The sequence below is a fragment of the Bombus bifarius genome, unplaced genomic scaffold (assembly GCF_011952205.1).
Source record: "Bombus bifarius isolate JDL3187 unplaced genomic scaffold, Bbif_JDL3187 scf7180000008194, whole genome shotgun sequence".
Lineage (NCBI taxonomy): Eukaryota > Metazoa > Arthropoda > Insecta > Hymenoptera > Apidae > Bombus > Bombus bifarius.
This window is the reverse complement of record NW_022884502.1, coordinates 73,013-96,246: the sequence shown is the minus strand read 5'-3', so window position 1 is coordinate 96,246 and position 23,234 is coordinate 73,013. Positions and strand designations below refer to the sequence as shown.

Below are 23,234 nucleotides of genomic sequence, written 5' to 3'. Positions count from 1 at the left end.
TAAAGATTTATCGCATTCGCGTAATCCTTCGAAAGACTTTGCAAAATTCATTAAACTTAATTACGTTATTACGGCAGATTCTTATCAACGAATAAATCAAAATCCCACTGTTAAGAGAATATATAAAATATAGCTGATGATAATTAAGTATACAAACAGAAATTCTCATCGCGGTTTTATCTTCTATTTGCAAAAACCAGTCGAAAACTAAATCTAAATTATCTCGCGCAACCAACACGATTTATAGCGTTTTTGAGCGTGAATTTGGTCTTTTTTTTTTTGTTTAGAAAATGCTTTGTCCCCATCAGTTTCGACAGGAGCGAAATCCCAGAGAGCAAAAGGTAGCGAAACGAGAGAGGTATATTCGCGCTGATCCGATCGGGTTGTCGAAAACGCGGCATCGTTTGAAGCTGGATACTCTGAAAGAAATATCACCCTGTGTGCACTCGTGTACACTAGAGAGCTTGCAATGGACAGCTTTCGCGCTCTTGCGCAGTTATTGCACATTAAAATTAAAAGGTCAGCTTTTAAAATCAATCTACAATTTTTGCGTGGTCTGCAAAACCCTATGGCGGTGTTTTAGCCATTTTGGCTATACGCGCGAATCTTCCTTTTCTCCTAGTTCGCTCTTTACCCCGTATCGATGCATCGAGGTTGGGCTTTATACCTGCTGCGAGCAACAGAAAACGTGAATGGCGTTGGAAAACTTCAAAGGTCGGGGAGAAAGCTCGCTTCACGGTGGCATGCAATTTCGCCAGAATCCAAATCGCTTTCGTATATCATCGAAGGGTGGAAGCAAAGTGGTCTGACAAAACTCACCCAACACGGTGCCCACGTATGAGTGCGACGTGTCGAAGTCAATGGGGCCGTTCGTGCTCTCGAATGTCGCATCCTTGCTGAATAGACCCTTGTCTTGTATCAAGCGTAACGTCCACTGTCTGAAACAGTAAAGAAACTTGTTATTAATATCAGGCAATTAGAAGTTTTACGTCTCATAAACGTGTACATGTAGTTGTTACTATCGTATGAAATACGTAGCGTACGAAATATCCGATATCGTTGTACCTACGAGGCTCGAGACAATTCGACGGATATCATTTTCCGCGTCAGTTTGATTCTTTACATTCGTTAATTGTGTCTGTTACTACTTTTTCAACGATCGCCTCGAGGTCGATCGAATCGATCAATCTTTCGAGTATGTAACAAAATAACGAAACACGACCGGAAAAGATATCCATCTTTCGTCTACGAGTCCAGTGTACGTATCTTACGTATTATTTTAATTCCTCTTCTTACTTCTTTATTAATTACTAAACATTTTTTACAATTTTTAATTTAAGTTCCTCTTATAATATATCTTGCAATTACATACATGGCACAGCAAATGAATCATTGTCTTTATTCGTCATTCCTTTCAAGCGTCTTCCCATTAAACGCAGAATCCAACCAAGGATTCATTATTTTTCGAATATTTGATGCACTGTCCTTGCTGTGTACTTGATATTCGAACGGTTAAAAAGCCGGAAGCAGTGTGTTTCGAATTAGCAACAGCTCTACGAACATAAAGGAGAACAGGATCGAGACGAGGTAGACAAAGTATCGGTGATTTACACATTGTTCCTAAGAAAACGACATTGCCCCTAAGAACTCGTCGACTAATCCTTTCGCCGATCAACGTAATCAGGTTTTTACGCTCGAACGGTTCTCGCCTCCGCCAGGTCCATCATAGAAAAACATCGTACAAGAATGAATCATAATCGAAGAAATCTTGAAAATACCAGCAGTCGCCGGTTAACCTTGCGATTGTCCGTTGCGTTTCACTGCCCCCAGGACTGTTGGATCGAACGTTCGTCACGACGTAGGGTCAATGGTAACGAGTAGTCTCACGGTCGACGGCTGGACATCGGGAAACGTGCAAGAAGCGCGATGTCGTTGCACGAGTGTCGAGGAACGTTAGATCCAAAACCCGTTGTGCTCTCGTGATTCAGCGATTCTTGGACGATGACGCGATCAGGCCTTCCCCGGTACTCGACTCTTCCGAGTGGAAAACCTGTAGTCGAAGGACGAAGCGAAGCATACTACGAGAGCGGTTAACAACTAACAATAAGGCTACGATAACATGGAATTGATCGACAACGTAGTAGCGCTTTAAGGCGCGTTTCATTTTGTGTCAAGCAATCAGATAACGCTAATTAATTGATAACTAATTCCATGTCTAATTTTATTCTCGCGTTATACCACACTTGTAACCTTTCTTCGGCTACGCGGTCTCTACGCTGTTACCTACGCATACTTATGAACACCTGCTTGTCATTTAGTCACGTACCATTTGTTAGCTAGGTAAAGCCCTGATTGGCTATCGCTGCCCACTTCTAGCTTCTAAAAATAGTACGAAAGAGGCCAGGCATAGTAATCACATCAGTTCTCTTATATCAAGTTTTTGAATATTTCTCGTAGCATGACTTCTGGACTACAAGATATCCTATGGCCCTATACCGATAGTATTCTTAACAGTATCGTTCGTTTCAGGTAATCTGTCACAGGTACCTTTCCTTAACAAAAAAGCATAATCATCCTGATCCAAAAATGTATATGATAAACGTATCGCAATAGAAAAAAAATCACGAATAAAAGAAGCACACGGAGTACCGTGTCGTGTTTCGCGAAAGAGAACCGGTATATTAAACTCTGTATCCTGAAAAATCTCGAATCGATTAAATATATCAAAATCTCAAGTCTCAACGCTTGACGACATCGCGTTGATACCACCGTGAATTCGACACTAATCAAGCGATAGCTCGGAACTGCGGCTTCTAAGAACAAGGGATCGACGTTGCTGTAAGATGGACGAGCGAAGCGCGACGACTTTCAGACTTGGAATATTAAATTTAGAAACGCGAAAGGATGGAAGACTGGCGCGTGACATTGAAACGTGGATTGACCAGGGATTGCGTATGGAATGCAGCGAGTGCACGCTGCTATAATCCCGGATTCGAGGGTAAATGGATTAGGTTTAATTAAATTCGCAACGAGCCTGGATTATTCGCGAACACGCGTAGACCGACAAAATATTCGATCATCTCGTCAGTGTTAGAGGCAAAAACAGAAAAACAGAGGGAAACGAAAGGTAACGCTGATGTTAAGAGACAAGGAGAATTCCCAGGTTGAACATGGAAACCGTATCGAGCAAAATATGTTCGGATGGTTAAAAGAATGGCCCTACGAAGTTTTTCCCAGAATATCAGGATGTTAAATGCACGGACGTGGTCGTAAATCTGAGCTTATATTTCCTTCTTCGAATACGAAGATTGTAGGAGAAAAATATCGCAAGTATAATTTAGTAGAGTTTCCAATCCTAATGTTCTTTCGTAATTATTTAGCGATCGATGGTGTATTTCAGTATAGTATAGTTAAAAAAAGAAACAAGGATATAGTTCTTTAAACAGTGTATGCCTAATATCTACGATAAGGCAATCGATGCTTTCGAAGTCGGTATTTTTCCAAAGAGTCGGGAGAAGTTAATATTTTTCGTGTAAATATTTTTCGAAAGAACCTCGTAATAAAGTTTAATAGAAAGACGATTTTGATAGCCTATGCTTGGAAAAGGACCAAAGGTTTCTCGACAGAGATTCACTGAAAAAAACAATACACGTAATATTTAATAGAACGTTCAACTTTTATTGAATTTCACTACGTACCTCCCGAACAATCTAGTGCTTTAATTAAGTACGCGATATTTTGGAGAAACCAGCCGCGGTTAAGGTTTTATTTGTATTTAAAGAATACTACGTTTCATATACCGAATCGAATTTAGAATAAATAACGAATGGGAAATAAACCGCGAATAACGGGGAGAATATTCGCCAACAGCCGTAGCAATTTCAGATCCCGGTAATTTCTATCATCGCGAAACAGATTTCGTTTGAAATTCACGCTGGTGTTTTACAAGATGCCGCGAGGAAAAGGAGACACGGAGGGCTCCTCCTCTCTGCTCCTTTGCCTCGCGGAAAGAATTTAATACGGAGCATTACCATAAAGAAACGAGGCACAAGACGAGCCGGCATTACGTAAGGTATCAACGGAAGAGCAACAATTAGTCGCGGATCCTCGTACCTTTCTCGCCGCATCTGCTGCAATTATTTTCCTAACTCGATAGCAAGCTGTTGGCGATAACGGTGAACCTTGTTTCCTTCCTTATTCCACGAGATCGTTCTATTGTTTCCATGAAATTGGTCCCGTTAAGAAATTCATAAAGCTGTCCGTAAAGTGCGTGACTCGCGAAAAAAAGGCGACGAGGTCGCTCGAACGATTTATCTCGTAATCCTTCGGATTTTCACCGCTGTCTTCGAGATTGCTGGACTCTTTCTATTTATTTATACACCGGTTTACTTGCTCGAGATACTTGTACGCTTTTACCATGGAAAATTTGTATGCGTGCGTTGTGTGTGTGTGTGTGTTACGTATAAAACGCGTCGAAATTTTATTAGAACAACGATGAGACACGATTGTGACGATTGTGTTGTACAATTTGAAAGCAATCTGACGTGTTATCGTTTGGATGACATATCTGAAATCCTACATCCATATACCACGTCCATATGAAAGCTGCATACGAACAAATTTTATCGTATATTTTCGATTTACCTTTATACGGGGAATTACGTTAGTGAAATTTGTAACCAATCTGAAAATGTATACGTATGTGGTGATCTACATCATGCACCTCAAACCCTGTATCCTATTCCGTCTTCTATATCCTGTATCCTACATCCGTACGAACAAATTGTATTCTATATTTTCAATTTACTTTTACACAATTACCTGCTTCTCGGTTGTACTCCGATTTCGAAAACATGCTATGATTGTATGAGAAATTATAGGATTTTTACTGCAAATATATACTTAATAAAAAGTAAGTAGACAGCATGAGTGACCATCTTAGAAATATATGAAATGTTAAAGATATTAACTCATTGGTCCAACTAATAACGAGAAGTAAATTGTAAATGTCCAATAGAAAAAAATGTTAAAGGTGTTCCCTTGGAATATTAAGACTTCATGAATATGTAATTAATATTTATTCGCGCATCGTTGAATGTATATCGTGGAATAAATTTTACCCCACTTTCCACAGATTTTTGCGAAATATGTCAAGTCAAATAAAATGCGAAACGTTCGTTCGCGTCTGCTATCCTTAACGTTTAAAAAATTGAAAACGTTGATTTATATTTCGCGTCAACAGTGCGTTAATATCGATATCATTGACCGTTCAAATATCTGTGCAACCTTTGAGAAGTACCCGTACCTACTGAATACGTCGTAATTTCAAAACGTATATTTGCAGATTTGTCTGAAAATTTCCCAATATGATTATGGCAGTCGAGTCTCGTGAATGCTAATGAAATTTCCAAATGTTTCCTATGACGCATAATATATTCAACGAAAGGTACTCGCAAGTATTCCAATATTTTCGTGAGCCTGTGCACATCGAACATATATGAAAGAGGGACAAAAGCCGATATCGCCGATTTATAACGTCAACTTATCCACATTCTGGCTTCAACATCTCTCTCGCTTATCTACGCTCGGACATTTTCTGAAAAGTGACTTTTCGCGAGACCATCGCCTCTGGTAATCCCGGAAAAGCAACACGCTGGATTTCTCATAAACTTTTTAGAACGTTGCGCGACGCTCTCCTGAATCCCGTGTAACGAATCCAATAACACGGTCGTCCACGAATCCGATTTTCTCCTGACGAAACGAGGAATCTAATAACGCCGCTTTATTTATCCGTTTTATACTAATAAGCACTGAATACTGAAAGATGAATTTCCTCTTGACCCCTTTGCTGTCTATTGCGCGCGTATTCGTTGTATTTTCACGGACGTTTTACGAGAGAATCGGCAAAAGCTGAAGAAAGGAAAAATCAAGTTATTTAAATCAAATTATTCCGCGGGATATTTACTGTGGTTACAAAAGCTGCTTCTACAGCATTGTATTTATTATAGCATCTACGCATTAATTAATCGGCAGACTGCACATTTTTATGTAATTTCATATTTTTACGAAGAAGATCAAGGATATGAAACTCGCATAGAAAATTGTTTCGTTCGTTAAAAATGAAAAAAACCGCTCCATTTTGAATATTTTATATATTTTGTATATTAGACACGGTTCATGAATCTTTGCATCTTTAAATTTATTATAAATGCGTAAAAAACCGGCGGTCTATTAATTAGGTTCAGGTATATTAAATTTCGTATGATTTAATGGTATATCCACATGATTATAAAAATTTCCTACTACACGAACGAAATGTAGAACCTCGTGAAAAGACGCTTATTATTGTGCACTGTTGTAGCGTTACTAGAAACTTCAATATTTAGATTAGTTTGCTTTTTCTTTACCATAACGTGCCTAATCTCTATAAAAGCAACGGATCATAGCAGAAATGAGGGGGTGGAGCAAGACACGTTGAAGGTAATCCATCTCGTAAAGTTGAAAGTACGGCAAATAATAATTTCTAGTTTTACAAGAAGAGGAAGATACCAAAGAACAAGAGAAGTAGATAACAATCTGAAGATTCGATTAACGATAAACATATGTTTGGCAAATATAATACCAAAGAGGATTTAAGATATACATAAGAACTATCCAGAGTACTAAATTTTTTGTTTGTAAATAATAAGTTAATAATAAGTTTTGTTTGTAAATAATAAGTTAATAATAAGTATCTCAAATATTTTACTTTATTTTTTTATCGATAATTCAAGGATATTCCAAGGATGCCTCTTGACTTTCTACATTGCAAAAATGGAAGATTAATTAAGATATAAGAATGAAAGCTTAAAACAGAGAAACTACGTAAATATGTTCACTGTATCGATTCATTCTGTTTGCCATCGTGAAGTATAGCTATATTGGAGCATGAGAGACAAAAGGATATCGAAATTTAATTGATTCGACTATTTTCATTTTACCCTGTTTTCTGTTTATAATTCAAGAATATTCGAAGAATGCCTTTTGACTTTCATGACTCCATGCATTGCAAATGGAGAATTAATTAAGATATATCGAAAAATGTTTAAAGCAGTGCTAGGTTTGCTCTGTTTGGGACTATGATGTACAGGTTGGGCCAAAAAAGACGCGAAGGACATCGAAACTTAGTTGACTCGAATAACTTCATTTTGCCCTACTTTCTATTTAAAATTCCAGAATATTCTAGAAGAATGCCTTTTGACATTCTGCATTGCAAAGAGGAACAGCGACGAAGCTGCAACATCTACGCGGCGTTGCTTTATAAAGGTTGCGCACCTTCCTTTCTTTCGTTCCCTTTCGCATCCGTCGGTCATTAGACGCCTCCGTGTGCGCGACACGCGTTGCGTTCGTTGAATTCAACCTGTGCCCACGTGCGGGAAAACTGGATCTCAGCTCAGCCATCCAGTCTGTTCGTGGCGACTATATTCGGAAGGCTCGTGCGTAAGGAATGCGATTATACAGGGTGATTCTTGGAGAATCGTGCGCGGATGTCGTGAAAATTTTCTGCCGTAAAAAGAATTTCCTGGGTCTATCAAAAACACGTATCAAATGAAAAATTTCGTGAATTCTCGACGCGTTTCCAAGAACGCGAACAAATATCCGCGATAAAATACAGTTTCTGGTAAAATATTTCACTAGCACGCGTAATCAATGCACTGGCATGCTATCGATGATATACACGTGATCTATCGAATGAAAAATTGCTCGAATTTTTTAAACGCCTAGATTCTCCAGGAAATTTCTACATTGCCGTTTATAAATGTTAGGATAGGCTACTATCGTGTTTCAAGTCGCTAGGCCGGACGAATGATTAATAGGTAAGGACTTTAATCGATGATAATGATCCAAAATATATATCGTTGCATACACAAGAATCTTGGTACAAAAAACAAAAGGATTTTCGTTCAAACGATTACATACGTGTCGTTCCATTCTCATCGAACTGATGTTGTTATTTTATGCAATTCGTTACGTGCCGAGGGGATTGTTATTTGAGAATATCGTAGGTAGCATGTGGGTGGTTAGACTTTTTGCAATTTATGTAACAAGCGATTTAAAAAGCTTGCAACTGGACGACAATTTTAATAAAAATGTGGATAATCGAAACGCTGGTCGAAGTTGTTCCTAAATGCTCGCATCGTGGCCGCGTTTCCCGGTAAACCAGCTTAACCAGTTTTCGTTGAATAATTTCTTACCCCGCGGCCGAAAAGAGCAATTACCGGCTCGTCGATCGCTTAATAGCAATTACTGGAATCTATTTACGTCGGTGGAGACGGTCGGTTGAAAAAGAGAGAGCCAACCTCGAGAGCTTTGATCTTCGCTCGATTCCAGCTAAAATCGCCCGGTTGTCCGACGGTTAATTAAATTTCAGTCGCGAAGGACGCCAGAAACGAAATTGCCTTTCGTCATGAATTCGATCTGTTTTCAGGCCCCACCCACGCCTCTCCCATTCTATCGGCCGTGACGTTCAAGTTTCGCATAGTCCGCGTGCCGGAGATTCGTCGCTTTGTCCATGATACCAGACAAACTGCCTCTGCTCTGCTAGCTTCGCTGGCGGGCGAAAATTCGCGCGACCTACGGAGAGGTTCGGCGAGTCGTTCGAGTTGAAAGGCATCCGAGGTCCTCTCTGTGTGTCTGGTCTCGCGACTCTGCTGCCAGCGAGTGAATAACCGAGCGACCGACGGGGCGTTCGTCTCTTTATGTAAATCGGTCGAATTCACGGCAAGCAATAAAATGTAAAGCAGAGTGTAGGTGGGCTGCGAGCGTCCTAAATGTCGTACCAAGCGTACCTCCTCTTTTTCTTTCGCCAACTCCTCGCGTCCCTTCGTATTTCCACCCTGCTGCTCCTGGTACAAACTGGCAAGATAATGCGGTGGAGGGTGGCAAAGGAAACGTGTGCACAAGGGTGTAGCTCGTGTTTCTCAGGCGCCACGCGTCTTTTATACATATCGACGATTTAAAACTTACCGCGATACAGAACGATCTGCCAATTTAGTGTCGCCTTCTCTCCCTTTGTCACGACAGGATCGGGTCCCCGTTTTGCGCGTATACGTGTTTTCCGGAGTTCTTGTAAGTTTGCAGTGAAATTTTGTAGCACAATGGCAGGCAGGGAAAATCGAAAATAGAAACGATTCGAAGAAACAACGTAACTGTATAAAACAAAACTAATTGGACAAGAGCAACGTATAGACAAAGTATAGACGTAGTAAAATACAATAGGACGTAGGATAGATAAAAATCGGCAATACACTGCGAAACATAAGTTAAGAAATGTCTAATAGAAAAAGGAATACGTACTTGTATATACAAATACGTACAAATGCTGGGCTTTCTTTTATTCGCCGCTGTATATATTCGTTTTAATTGACAAGAAATTCCATCGTTGGAGAAATTCAATTTGAGTTTTAATTTGTAAAGCAATGAACCACAAAAATATGTAAATGTAATAGCGCGGCGGGGTTTTAACGTAATCGGAAGCATTGATAATGTGATTACGTGTTAACGACTTTTTAATTGTCAGCTGGAAAATTTGCGAACCATTCTCCGACGTTGGACAAAAGAAGCGATTATAAATTGTTCCGAAGCACCTGTCCTCGCAACGCTTACGCGGCCGAAATTTATATTGTTGTCCGGTCGCGTAATTAATTTCATTTAAGGGAAATTCAGGAAAGCAAATATAACGTAATTTTGTGGAAACAAAGGGGATTCTATTACATCCACGGTGTATCGCTTCCAAATGTCAGGAAAGCTTTGTTTGCCGGTTTGATATAGTATCAAGTATCCTGTAACTCTGTTAATCTATCCCTTTGCGCCTGCGACATTCGCACGTGCACGCACTAATTCGTGTAACACGTATAGCTTCTACATGATCTTGACCTTAATTAACTTCAGCTCTATCGACCTAATCGTATGATAATCTTAGAACACCGATGCCATTTGACGTACCTCGATACGCGATTGGAATTTCGTTTCTCCGAAAAACATATACTACCACGCTTAAATATTTGAACACCCGACATAGCACGACTAAAATATTACTATTCTTGTTGTATTTTTACTGTTATAATTTATAAGTATAATGAACGTTTCCCTACTGTCAATTAAGAGCTTCATTAAGATTGATGCCATCAGACGTGCTACCATATGCTACTGGAATTTCGCTTTTCCCAAAACCGTAAACTATCACATCTGAGTATTTGGATACGTTCGATCAGGATATTAACATTATTTTTATCCTCAACGTTGTAATGGAAAAATGTTTCTCTACCGTTGACTGTTATAATTTTCAGTGGATGAAACAAATTACTGCGTAGGTTGGACGACCAAAACCATTATTAACTACTACACATTGTTAGATTTGTAGACAAAGTTCAGAGTATTTAACAAAATAACGGAGCCATGAAATATACGACACGACAGTGGATGCAGAGCACGCTAAAACGAATATGAGCTGTAATGAAGTCAAATTAATAACATGTACATATACGTGACATCTTTTTACGAAATAAACTTCGCTATCAAAATTTGCTCGTCTCCCTCGATTATACTAAAAAAAAAAAAAAAAAAAAATAGGAATAAAAAAAACATTGAAACTCCTGAGCGATCCTAGTTTAAAGTCCACAGACTGTACCTTGCAACCGTTAGTTTCCAGGCAAGTTATCTCGCGAAGAAGCAAGAAACATCACGTGGTTGTAACGAAGTAATCTCGCTTTAAGTGGCAAAAAATTCGTAACGAGATGAAATTCATGTTGGCAAACCGAGATGTTTAAACGTAGGCAGCGTAAGCAAAAATCGCGGAACAGCAGAGCTCGGCTCTCTTTTGATACGTCGGTGAAAGAAAGGAGAGTGGTCGCGGCTGGCACGGTAATTCGTTAAAGAATCCTTTAATGTCGTGTTCATTTCGCGTTTGTAATTTCCTCGGGAAAAATGTGTCGTGACCCAGCGCGCTAGTTAGCGATGGAACGTACTTACTTTTACTTAGAGAGAAGTAGAGAGAGAGAGAGAGAGAGAGAGAGGGAAAAAAGACTCACTTGTCGAGCGCTTTCAGTTGCAGCAGCAAAGGTTGATTGTCGACCGCGTCGGAGACATCGCGACGCATCCGGTTACTATGTTGTCTCAAGGCCGCGGTATCATAGGAGGCCACCTCGTAATAGCCGATGTAAGAACTGAGCGTGATACCTGAAACAGATGGTAACCGAACATCCTTCTATTAACTGCTTTATAATTGTGAAAAACAAAAAAGAAAAAAAAAACGAGTATGAGAAAAGCTTCAGAAGGTTGGAGCTTAACTATAGCGAATTACGAGCACAAAAAAGATTTGTAACATATAATAAGAATTTGATATTTTGATTTATTTGATTCTTTGTTAAAATCGACGCTAAAAAAAACAAAACACTTTGTTTTATTGTAGCGATTCGAAACGATATTTGAAGTACATTAAGCTGACTGAAGAGTGTATCTAACGAAGGCCATTGCGAATTATATCAAAGATAATAGAGAACAGTATAAAAACACGAAACAGGGAAGACAATAGGTCATAATTTGCTAATGAAAAGGAAAGGAGAGACAAGAAGCGGTAGAAGTTTCGCATCGCGCAAAAATTGCTAGAATGAACATGAACGCGGCGATTAGTCATTAACTCCTTTATAATTAGACTGTACATTTTTCTCCAGCTCTGGGAAATTTTTGTATATCAAAGTATAGTACATACTCTTTAGATACTGACACACGATATATTTTTGAATTTGGTGGGACAATAAAATTATATCATCGAGGTGCCACTTTCTCGGTCATATTCGACGAAATATGAATATTCATAAATATTCGCAGTCTATTTACAAGTGTCGAAAAAGAGAAAAAAAAATGAAAAATGAAGGGGAAAGAAGAGACGAGGGACGGTGAAATTTTGTATTGTAAAAAAATTACAAGATAATTACAAGAATTACAAGATAATAATTAGTTTCTAAACTTAATTATCGTGTTCTATAATTGCATTGTAAAATATTGGATTGCGTGGAATGTCCCATTAACCGATCTCTCGCTTCCCAGCCTTTTAACAGAACCGACAAAGAGAAACCACTTAGGATCTTGCAAAATCCGAAACTTCAGGACCTGGACTTTCGCTATCGCGGGGGTGGGAGTACGGTGAGAATTGCGCCAGAGTCGTTTGCACGAACGAGACACTTTGGTCCGTGGGAGGAACAGAGTTCGCGTTTCTTTCTTGTCCAAGTTAATCTCGAAAATTAGCTCGTAGTCTAATAAAAGGTAAATCATTCGGTTTGATTATCCCTTTCTTTGATTCTAGAAAATGAGAGAATCTTGCGAACGAGGGTGCGAGAAACAGCGGAAGAAAATAAGTCACGTTCTTCGTCTTCTTACACGTGAATGGTTTTACACTTTGATCTCTTGTCTCTTGAATATTTGAACAAACATTTTTGTTAATAAAATATAATATAATACGATGTATAACTAAGATATCGCGGTCGAAGGTAGTTGAAAATGGAACAGTCTGTCACATTCTCGAATATAAGTTTCTTGAAAATACGTGGTAAATCTAGGAAATTTCACGAACGATCAAACAGTCGTTTTTAGTATATTCAATAATAAAAATAGATATTTAATTCCTAAATTCAATATACTTTATAATTTATTACACATTAAAACGTTCGCCGTCTTAGTCGTAGAAATATTGAAATGGAAAAACCACCGGAAGTACACTAGTCATATTTTCCTCTGAGATCTTCATTTCAGAGAAGGCACCTCTGGAAAACTCGATAGAAAATCCTCTTAAAGGATTTTACAGACACGCTAACTCGGATTCTTAACAAGTACAACAAACGAAAAAACGTTTCTTTTCCACATTTTATCCGAAACCTACATCAGGATCGCGTCATCGGGACGAGATAGAATCGAGAAAGAAATAGGGGAGCGCACTCGCCATCAGAGTGGCATTCGTCTTGGTGTTTCCATTGTTTGGTCGGTAAGTACCGGTCAAGAGCGAAGGCAACAACGCGATGGTAAAGTGTTTGTCTCGTTGCCTATTAAAACGTTGCTCGCACGGAGTCGCGCAAAGAGCGTAATTTAACAGCATCTCGTGGCGTTGTCCAGGCCGCATCGTACGGCTTACAGCTTACGCAACACTCGCCAATAATCTAATTACCGTGGCTCGCTATCGATGCGTTGGCCAACGGCGAGTTGCAATGCGACCACCCTACACCGGACAGTTTGTATCGGATTTTCCATCGACAATAGGTATCTCCGTAGCCCGCAGCCAAACCTCCGCTATGCCTCTATCCTCGTTACGTTATCCGGCAAGATAGCGATTTCAGATAGAAGAAACCGAACGTGACTCTGCCTCTTTGCTACCTATTATCTCTATCGGTGGCGGTTCTGTGTAGTTACGCGAGTTGCGGACACTAGTTACGCAAAGTGTGCGGAATCCTTGCTAATAGCCTAACAGTTTGGTCCTTAGAGTGATAGCGTTAATTACGATTCAGCTGTTTAGAGGTTAATTATACGCGTTACTTATACCCGGTAAACAGCTGTGAAAACGGGCAAAGGGACGTGGCTGGTCATTCGATTGTATGTCGTACACGATGCTAGTGATGGGCTTAAGTACGGCGCAAGTAGGTTTGAAAATTAACCAACTAGATTCGAACTCTTCATACGGTGGCGGACGAAAGAAATATAAGAAAGAAATAATTTTACGAAACATTTTCCCTTTCTATAGAAACGGCTGAGTTAAGCGGTTTGAAGTATATTTGTCCGATGTTCTTAGGAGGATTGAAATTACGCGTTTTCAACCAGATTCGAGAAGTTTCTATAGATTCTACGAACCGTCGACTATATGTTAAAGACAAATATGGAGCTTGATTGACGCAGGTATATTCCTTGTTTCAGTTTCGATTTACCAAAACGTTTGACCGCAGTTACGGCAAGTAGCAAAGAGTCAACGGCAGAGAAACGTTCTTTCATCGTAATGTCGAGGAAATGATAAAAACATCGATGTTTGATTTGCATTGCACCAGGTGTACAAATATTTGTGCAGGGTAGTGTACACATTGAACTTGATCCCATCGCTACACGCTACCGCTGTTCGTCACAGAGCGTTAATGAACTGGGAAATTAACAGATAGACCCTATGAATAAACAGAGAGTTCGATGGAAGGCACTAGCCGGAATCGAACGTGACTCACCTCTGTGTGGTGGCACAGGATGAAGAGGCGAGGCAACGGCGACGATTAGAAGGCAACCGAACACCAAGAAGAAAATCAAGGGCGTCCCGATTCCAGGATGACGACGACGTTCCTTCGACCCGAAGGGATACATCGTGGCCCTCTGGGCCCCGTTGTGCCCTCCTCTAACCTCGTCCTCCTCTTCTTCCTCCTCCTCTTCCCCTTCTTCGTCAACGGCCAGGGCCGTAGCGCGCATCGGCTCGACGTTCTCCGGCCCAGCAATAACTAATGGCGCTATCTGCCTTTCGTCGAACAACCGACCACCGCACTTTGCGAGTCACCCACCAGACTCATCTCTCTTCCTCTCTCGACCTCTGTCTTCCTCCTACTTTCGATTTTCCTTCTCCTCCTCCTCTTCCTCCTCTTCCACCGAACGTGCTTCCGCCACGTCCTCTTTCTCTTCTTTCTCCTCCGCGGGTCGCTCAACCTTTCGACCCTCCTCCCACGCTTTCAGCCTTTTTCCCCCGACTCCTGCTACCTTCGTCGATCGGCAGCTCTTCTTCGTCCTCACGGCCGATCGATCCTACCCCTGAAAAAGAAAGAAAAAAAGAAAATGATTCAGCCAGGGAACGGGATTAATTTTTCGAACAGGCTTCGCCAGTCGACGTTTGATCCTTCGCGGATCTCGCGTTGTTCAGATTTTTCTGTCACGGTTACGTCATTGGTTCAAAGGACAGAGAATAGGATCATCCTCCATACCTTTGTTCGGAATCTTTATACGATGGATCATGTGCGTATGGATCGAAAGACTGTGACGCGTGGGTCTTCGTCGGATACAGCCATTTCCAACCTTTTTCATCTAGTTACTAGAATTCTACGACGTACCGGAAGATATATTGCGTTTGATCCAAGACAGGTCATTCACACTGCACTGTTATTATTCATTTTGTTTGACAATCTAAGGGGAACAACGTTGGTATCTTCGACTAAATAATCGGGTTATTGCATGCTCTAATCCTTTGCGGTCGGCGTATTTTTCCAATGGGAATAGCAATTAGTCGAAGCAAGTTTCGGTTATATTTCAGATAAATTAAATATTCGGAAATATTTATAGTGCCATTCGATTTTGAAACGGAATTTTAGATCCAGTCACCGTTCGACTGCAAAGGTTGAGGAACGAAAATTTTTACGGCACACCAACGCGCCGCGCGACACAGTCGAAAATCGTCGACCTAATAAAATTGAACTGCAAGTTGCCGAGTTAAAGTCAATTTCAGTGACGCTTTGGACTGAAATAGATTAAGCGATGAAACGTCATAGACGAGTGATTTTACAAGCTACCGCTAATCGAGGGAACGTCGAGGGGACCATAGAAATCGACCATGTTTTACGCAAGACGTGACCGAACGCGAAAACACCGGTGAAAAGCGGATAAGGAAGGCGATTCTTTAAACGTCTCCTTAAGAAGTTGTTGCTGAAAAATTTCCTCGAGGAGAGCGCGTGTGTAGTGGAAGTCGGAAGACGCGATGGCCAACTCGCGCGATAAATCATCGTCAATGTTCGCCAGGCTCGTTCGCTACAGCGTTCTTAGATCTTGTATCTCCATCAGTTTCGAGAAAAACCCAGTCAATGAATACGAATACTTCACTTGACGATCATCAAGTCTTTTTCACCGATACTTTTCAAAAAGAAATCCCCTTTAGACAGCGTCCAGCAATATCAGCAATTTAAAAATGAATCATATCGATCCAGTCGAGTTTCTGACAGTTTAACAGTTTCGTAACATAAGCGATTCTCGAGAAACAAATTATTTCTATAAAACCATTTCTCGGTAGAATATGAGGAACTGATGAAGATCAATTTAAAGAGTAGCGTCTGCGACATCACCAGGGCTCTCTACTTTTCAATTTATCGAGTTCAATGTAGCTTCATACAGCGGGTGAAAAGCGTACTTGCACATATCCTTATCTTCTAACGAAGCTTTTTCTTATCAGGTTCTGAATTTCATCTTCATACCGCCACACTGTCGTGATCACGTGAAAATACTTGGACTTAAGTAACTGGTATTGGTGATACTATATCGAGTACAGAAATATACAAATACTTGCTGTATCCGCTATACGCGAGACCCACTTTATGAATTGATCGTAAGTGTACATATATAAATCGTAAAGATTTGATCTATTTTTACGAAACAAGGAAACGTCTTAAAAGTTGACGCTTCCTTAATAAAATAACGGAAAGTAGACTAGTTTCTCGGACGCTTTCGATTGATTTCTTATTGTAACGCTAGAACAGAAAATGTAGAAACTGTAATCGAATATTCGGAATTAGGGAAATCCACTAAATCGCGTAATTACTGTTTGCAAAAAATGTACTTTTTTCATATTTTCATTATTATAATCATTTTCATTATTATAATCGCAATTCATAACCTGGGAGTACGATCGATTCCAAAAGCGAGTGCAACATATTACAGCACGCTTTATATATTCCGTGAGTAATGCATTTTTCTAGTTTCATGTCGCATTGTACTAGAGCTTTTTCTGCAAAGCAAACGAGTCATAGCGACAAGAACATCGGGTAGTTATTTGCTCAAAGGAGCTCTCTATCCTTCTGCCATGGACACAGACGGTCCGGTCAAAAAGCGAGATGTTTTCGACGATTGGAAAAGGTGCACGATATTTGCGAAAGCTCTCTGTGCGAGGTATTAACGTTACGCGAGACGTTTGCAGTCGTCCAGCAACCAGCAGAACCGATTCTGTCCACCGGTTATCACGGCGAGCTATGGGAAAACGATATCCAACCGAGTACAGACACAGTCATGGTTCACCCGTTCACGTGCGACGTGTTGATTTTTGCATTTTTTTCTACGTTTCCAGTGTCGCGACGGCTATTGAATGACATACAACAACGTGTAACCAAAACGAACAATTTGCAACCGTTCCCTTGTACATACTTTTGCCAAAGCTTTTTCTTTTCGTTCTATTAACATTGGAACAATTAATCATAATGTGTTATAAATTTTATTAAAATGATATGACGAAAATACAATAGAAACGTATAATTATTAGGACGACGGAAGTTCATATCAAAATGATAGACATCAGAACTACAGACGACTGATAAAATTTGTATCGAATAAATAAAAATGAAAGGCGTATGAAGAATATAGAATGCAAGAAAAATAAACTTCTATTCATTTAGTACTTCTTATTTGATAAAACGAAATTATTCGGATGAAAAATACACAAAATCTATGAAATTCACATGTAAAAAAATTGATCGTCTTAATTATCCTGGTACTTGTAGCGTTAAGAATGCGAAACATACGTACAGATTTCTTCGTCTATATACATAATGCATGCTTCGCTTTGGATATTTTATACGCTTCTTCATGCCACATGCACTCTGCGAATTTTTGCATCCTTAAATTTTCTATAAATTCATAAGCATTCGCTGTCTGCTAATCGTGTTATCGGAGTCTTCATATAAGGTAACATTAATTTTCCCAAAATTCTGTCCCTAGTAACCGGCAAAAAAAAAAAAAGAACTAAAGAAAGACAGTTTGATTTGAATTTTCACAGTTTCACCTAACGCCCACGAGCCTTTCTCTCTGTCTCGTATCTTCCTCGCAGGCAAAAGTTGTTACTCTACTACTCCCTGAATCTTTAAGGCGCAACTAGGCTGAGACGCGTGGAAAGATAGAACGGAGAAACTAGATAACCGTATAACTCTCTCGAATCGGCTTTCCGTTTCGACGTGCGCGAATCAACGATCGTAGGTAACCAAGCAGACCAGTCTACCGTGCAATCTATCTCTCGTAATATTTGCAAACATCCGCATTTTTTTCACGCTATGTAGGTGTGCTGCACGTTGAAAGAACACGCTTTATCGGCGTTCTCCAGCGGCCGCTGGATGAAACAAATTCTCGCGTGGGAGGAAAAACGAGGAAAAAGTGGAGATACGCGCAGCGAGAAGTGCAGAGAGAAAATGGCGAAGAGGAGCATGGTGGGGAATACGACTGGAGAACATGGTCGCGAGAGAGAATTCGACCCGCGTCTCCCTGGCGACAATTTGCAAAATTGTCTCGCGCGTACCGCTCGGTTCTGCGCTACGAACGCGTCGTTCTCGGCCGACGATCCGCGAATGATAATCGTCCCACGTAGATACGTTCCACGGCTTTGTCCTCTTTCCATGACGCGAAACCGCGATACACCGACTTTGCCAGAAGGAACAATGAAACGACGAGAGTCACGCGGATTTCTCGCCAACGTTCCACCTATCGTCGCACCAAATATTTAATACCAGGCTCTGTATTCGTATGCAACCGGTCGTGATAACGTATCAATTGGCCATTATTAGCGGGAACATGCGACCAACGCGCTCCAATTGGGCGGAACGAGTATGTGTGTCGGGTGTAGCGGTAAACCGGCTACGGTTTCACCGTACAGAGCCGCATCTAGCAATGGGCATTCCGATTTTGGAGCGGTTCAGAGATCTTCAAGACTGTGCAGATTCGAATCGCTTCGAACGCGAATCGAAGCTTGGAATTTTTGGCAGTTTTGATATACCTTCGCGTAAACGTGTTAGAACGATTAGATACTACGTTAGTTTCAAAATTGGAAAAAATGAAGATGAAGGAGGTATCTGTACAAAGTGCTGATTCATTAAAATTTCTCCTATAAATTGTATGCAATTTAACGTTCGCAATCTGGCCGGAATAGAGAAGATTTATTAAAAACGAAACGTCTTCCAAGGTCTTTGAGTGAAAATTTGGAATTTTCAGTTTTGAGCGTTTAAAATTTCGACATACGTATATCCTGAAAGTTTTGCAATCCCGAATTGAATGCCATAATCGTTTAATGCTGACGCGCTGGTCTTAGTCTTTCTTTCGAAACACGTGTTAGTAACATCGATGCGTAATCGAAGAAAAATACAAAGACTGTCAAAGACTATACAAAGACTTCGAGACACGCGAGAGTTACAAGACTTTCAACAGTTTCGTAGCTTTAAATTATATTCGAAGAAATTCAAATGTATACAAATTCAAAGTGATTTTAAGTCCTTCAAATGCAGTTGATTGTAAATGCGATTTTCTTCTGGATACTTCGCGTTCTTTCTACTTTTTTGTCCACTTCTCTTTTATTTTCTTTTTTCTTTCTTTGCCCTTCGTCCCACTCTTCTCCGTGTTTCCGGAGAGCGCAGTTAATTTTCTTGGAGCAGAATTAAACCGACCAAGGGAACGTTTCTCATTATTCGAAACACTCGTCCGGCGTCCAGATGAAATTTCTACCGGGCGAACTTTTAAATTAACGCGTCGGATTTATCCGCGGGAAAACCAGGTCGGAACGTAAGCCTATTCCCTATCTCTGCGTTTGGGCCGAATCCGACTAACGGGACCGATGATGTCACCGGATTTGGGAATATGAACTCGTCGATGCATCCGCGCACGAAATTCTTCTCATCGTGACCCTTATGGTTTTAAATTCGTTCAAGATTTCGTGATATATTATTTCCGTGCCACTCTGTATATTACCGACTATGTATATTGGAGCACAAAACGTCGTCTTGTACAATTAAACTGACATTACCAATAAAATTATACCGCAAGTCAGAGATTACGCGGTGTTCATAAATATTGCAATACAGCGGAATTTTATGTCGATCTATGTTTTTCTGCGCGCAATTAGACAAATAAAAGTCAAATAGACATTCCATCGTATATTATATTAATTCCGTTCATTTTTGCATCTTCAAACTTCGCATTAAAGTCACAGTCTAGTAACAGGTGAAATCAAATATAAAATTGATCTCTTATGAAACGATCGGAAATATCACTTATCTATTTCTATCTCTGCTATGATCTTCGTTTGCTAAATGATCCAAGACTGACACATACATAGGTCGACAAACATTAAACGAAAAATTAAATTATCCTCGAAAGGTCTGCCTAAAATGGAACGCACGAACCGTGACTAAAATCAGCGAGGGATTAACCGAAATTCCTGTCCATTTCCGGTATTCCAGACCCGATGAAGATATCGAACAATGGTATATGGTGTGTATGGTAGTTTCAGGCGAGCGTGAACCAACGTAAAACAGTCTGAGCGGCTAAAAACGCGTAAAAAGCTCGGTGCGGGCGTCGAAAATCGCGAACGCCGATCGTAAAACCCAACGTCGGCCAACATCGGACAATTTTCCATCGAGCACGCCTCGCTGAACCGTTACCTCGTAACGCACACCAACAAAACACGTTTTGCGTAATGTCCTAAGCGTTCGTCGGCGGAACTCAGCGGACATCGGCACGGAGAGGAGGCGTAACTCCTTTAAAGAAATTACCAAGAGACGGTTCGCGATCGCTCCGAGGTCACCAGAGTCTCGACGCGAGACCCGGTCGAAACTCAGAAAATTTCGGATGTGACGGCCTGATGAAATCGAGGAGGCGAGTCGCGAACGTGCGAGGATTATTAATACCCGGCTTAAGGCGATTAGCGTAGTCCATGGTTACGTTCATCTGCGAAATTACGTCGATGGGAGACAAGCCGGAGGAGTTTCGGGATTATTAATTTCAAGTTTCTATTGTTAGTTAGCGTCGGGCACCGTTGGAACGACGGAGGAACTGCGAGCGAGCAAGGGATGATTTTAAAATATAAAGATTCGTAGTTCGTAATTAACTCATTAAGGATTATACAATGAGGTAATGAGTACCAATAACGTAAACGTAATATTCTTAGGAGTTATAACTAAAGTAATAGCTTTGTCAACGTACCAGAAGTGTATTACGAATAATAAGCATTTTACATTTTATAGATGCTACACGATGTGAAGATAGAAGAGAATGTTTTACAATTTAGAAATTGATATAGTTTATTATAGAAATAGTGTATTGTTACTATTTCTAGGAATGATAGGAATATCGTGTTTCCTTTGAGGATTTGTTAGTTTCATAAATTATAGATGGAGATGAAACCAAATAAAAAAGGATTTCAGAGTATGAAAATTTATGCTTTACAATTACTCATTGAGTCATTAATGTTACGCGTTTCATTTGTAGCCTCTTCCGTCTATGTTTACATTGCCGAATTCTGATTTTTAATCGTCGTTGTGAAAGGAAGCTTCAGACGTTTAATGCTTTTTTGTTGTTGTCTCTTCCATCTGGATTTGACAATTTTATGAAATTTAAAGAAATTGAAATATCATAGCATTTTGTAAAATTGCGTATATAGAGTACAGATGAAAAATACGTACTAGCGAAAAAGGTATTAAACAAATGCTTCGAATACTCTTTTACAACAGCGATATTAAAAAATAAAATTCAATAACGTAGATTGATTGAAAGAAGAAATTACAAACGAAAGGTCACGTTGACCAACGTTGGCCTTTAGTGGCTTAACAAGGATCGACGCGTGGATGTTGATGGATTAACCGTTATGTTTAATATAGTGTGTTGTTTAAACGGCGTGTCGAATTAACTGAATCGAAACGAGGCAAGTTGTTGTGTAATATCGATGAGACGATATTGGCTCTACATAGTCTGCAATTACACGGAGTTAGGCGATTTCGCGGGAAGCTTCGTTGGCTGATAACATTAATTAGTCTTAACGCATGCTTTTGTATTCCCCGAGCAAGTTTCTTAAGAGCATCGTACGGTGAACAATGGTTTTGACTTCCTAACGGACTCACCGAGTTATTTTTTAATATAACTTTCACGTAGATAAGCGCCCTTATGCAACGCTCGTTACATGCTCCAACTCGATATCCGGTACCGTCGGTACTTGCGTTTAACGCTCGCTTTTCCCATTAAACGACAATTAAAGTCTGGCTATAACTTTTGTAATTTCTCGCAAAGATAATCACGATTCCTTCGACTATCCCTCCCTTAACCTTTTTCTCCTCCACTCGTATTTCGTTCGTTTCACAAGTTCATAACCCTTTCGCGATTGCATCGGAAAAAAATGGAGCGCATTGTGTCTATGATAAAAACGTATATAGCTATATAACCTATAAGTCGAGCGCGTTCGTTGATTCGCGTGTGTTCCCTCGAAAAATCAGCATCCGGCGAAGCCACTTCCGTCAAACGACCTGGTGGCGCTGGGGACGCGTTTTACGTGACATTTAAATCTCCCATCGTGCGCGTACAATCCGACGTAAACACACTAGTATACAAAACAACGAGGGAGAGAATGTGCGTGCGACGTATTCTCGACGGTTATTAGGAACGCGAGTTTCGTCGGATTATATGATAAAATCGGACGTCGCGTAACTACGTTGACTCCGGTGATCGCGAGGGAAATGTAGCATCGTTCACCGAACCGACGATTCGCGTTCCCTTCGACAGGTTACGATTTGTGCATGTATATATGTATATATGCACAAACGTACACACCGATGAGCGACGCAGGAGTAGACAGACGTGCACGACGAAAAAAAAGCTACGATGCTTAACCGCGCGAACCGAGGTACGGAGAGATAGATCGAGAGATGGGGGGAGAAAAAGAAAGGAAGATGCCGAAAGGGATGGAAAAGGAGAGACTCGCACGTAGAATATTGCGCGTGCTCGCTGCTCTTGCATACTATCTGACACCTACCTATGCACAGAGGTTGAAGTCCTGCCACGGGCGTCCTTTCCGCCGTGATCCTCGTCCTTCCAACCGGTTCTCGCAGGGACGTCGATTACTCATTTACGGTCATTGTACCGCATCCTGTCGCACCACACCAACTACCCACAATATCACACGTGTGTTACACGGCAGCGTGCAGTCGCGTCGTTCTCTTTCTCTGCTTGATCGACGATAATGAACAAAGAAATGCGTAGTCTGACAGAGAAAGAAGGAGAGAAGCTGTAGAACTGGCACGCGCGACACCGACTCCACACAACGAGACAAACAGGAACGCGTTCCGCGCCGTACTGACGGACGGCAACGCTCGTGACTCGTGTGAACGAGGACTCCGAGGACACCGACTTCCCCTACCATGATCGCGTTCGACCCAGCTGTGCTGCGCCCTCTCTCCTTCTGC

At 40.7% G+C, this 23,234-nt stretch overlaps 1 protein-coding gene across 2 annotated transcripts in view; it reads right to left on the bottom strand.

Moving 5' to 3' along the window:
• LOC117209893 (disintegrin and metalloproteinase domain-containing protein 10-like) overlaps positions 1-23,205 on the bottom strand; it is a 56,644-nt gene extending 33,439 nt beyond the window's left edge. For both annotated transcript variants that reach the window (XM_033452350.1, XM_033452351.1), the window contains exons 1-4: positions 22,805-23,205; positions 14,235-14,802; positions 11,070-11,217; positions 820-938 (exon numbers count right to left, since the gene is read on the bottom strand). In XM_033452350.1, the coding sequence (XP_033308241.1) occupies positions 820-938; positions 11,070-11,217; positions 14,235-14,469 (502 nt within the window). In that variant the 5' untranslated portion in view covers positions 14,470-14,802; positions 22,805-23,205. The remainder of the gene's footprint in view (positions 1-819; positions 939-11,069; positions 11,218-14,234; positions 14,803-22,804) is intronic.
• Between the last annotated feature and the right edge of the window lie 29 nt (positions 23,206-23,234).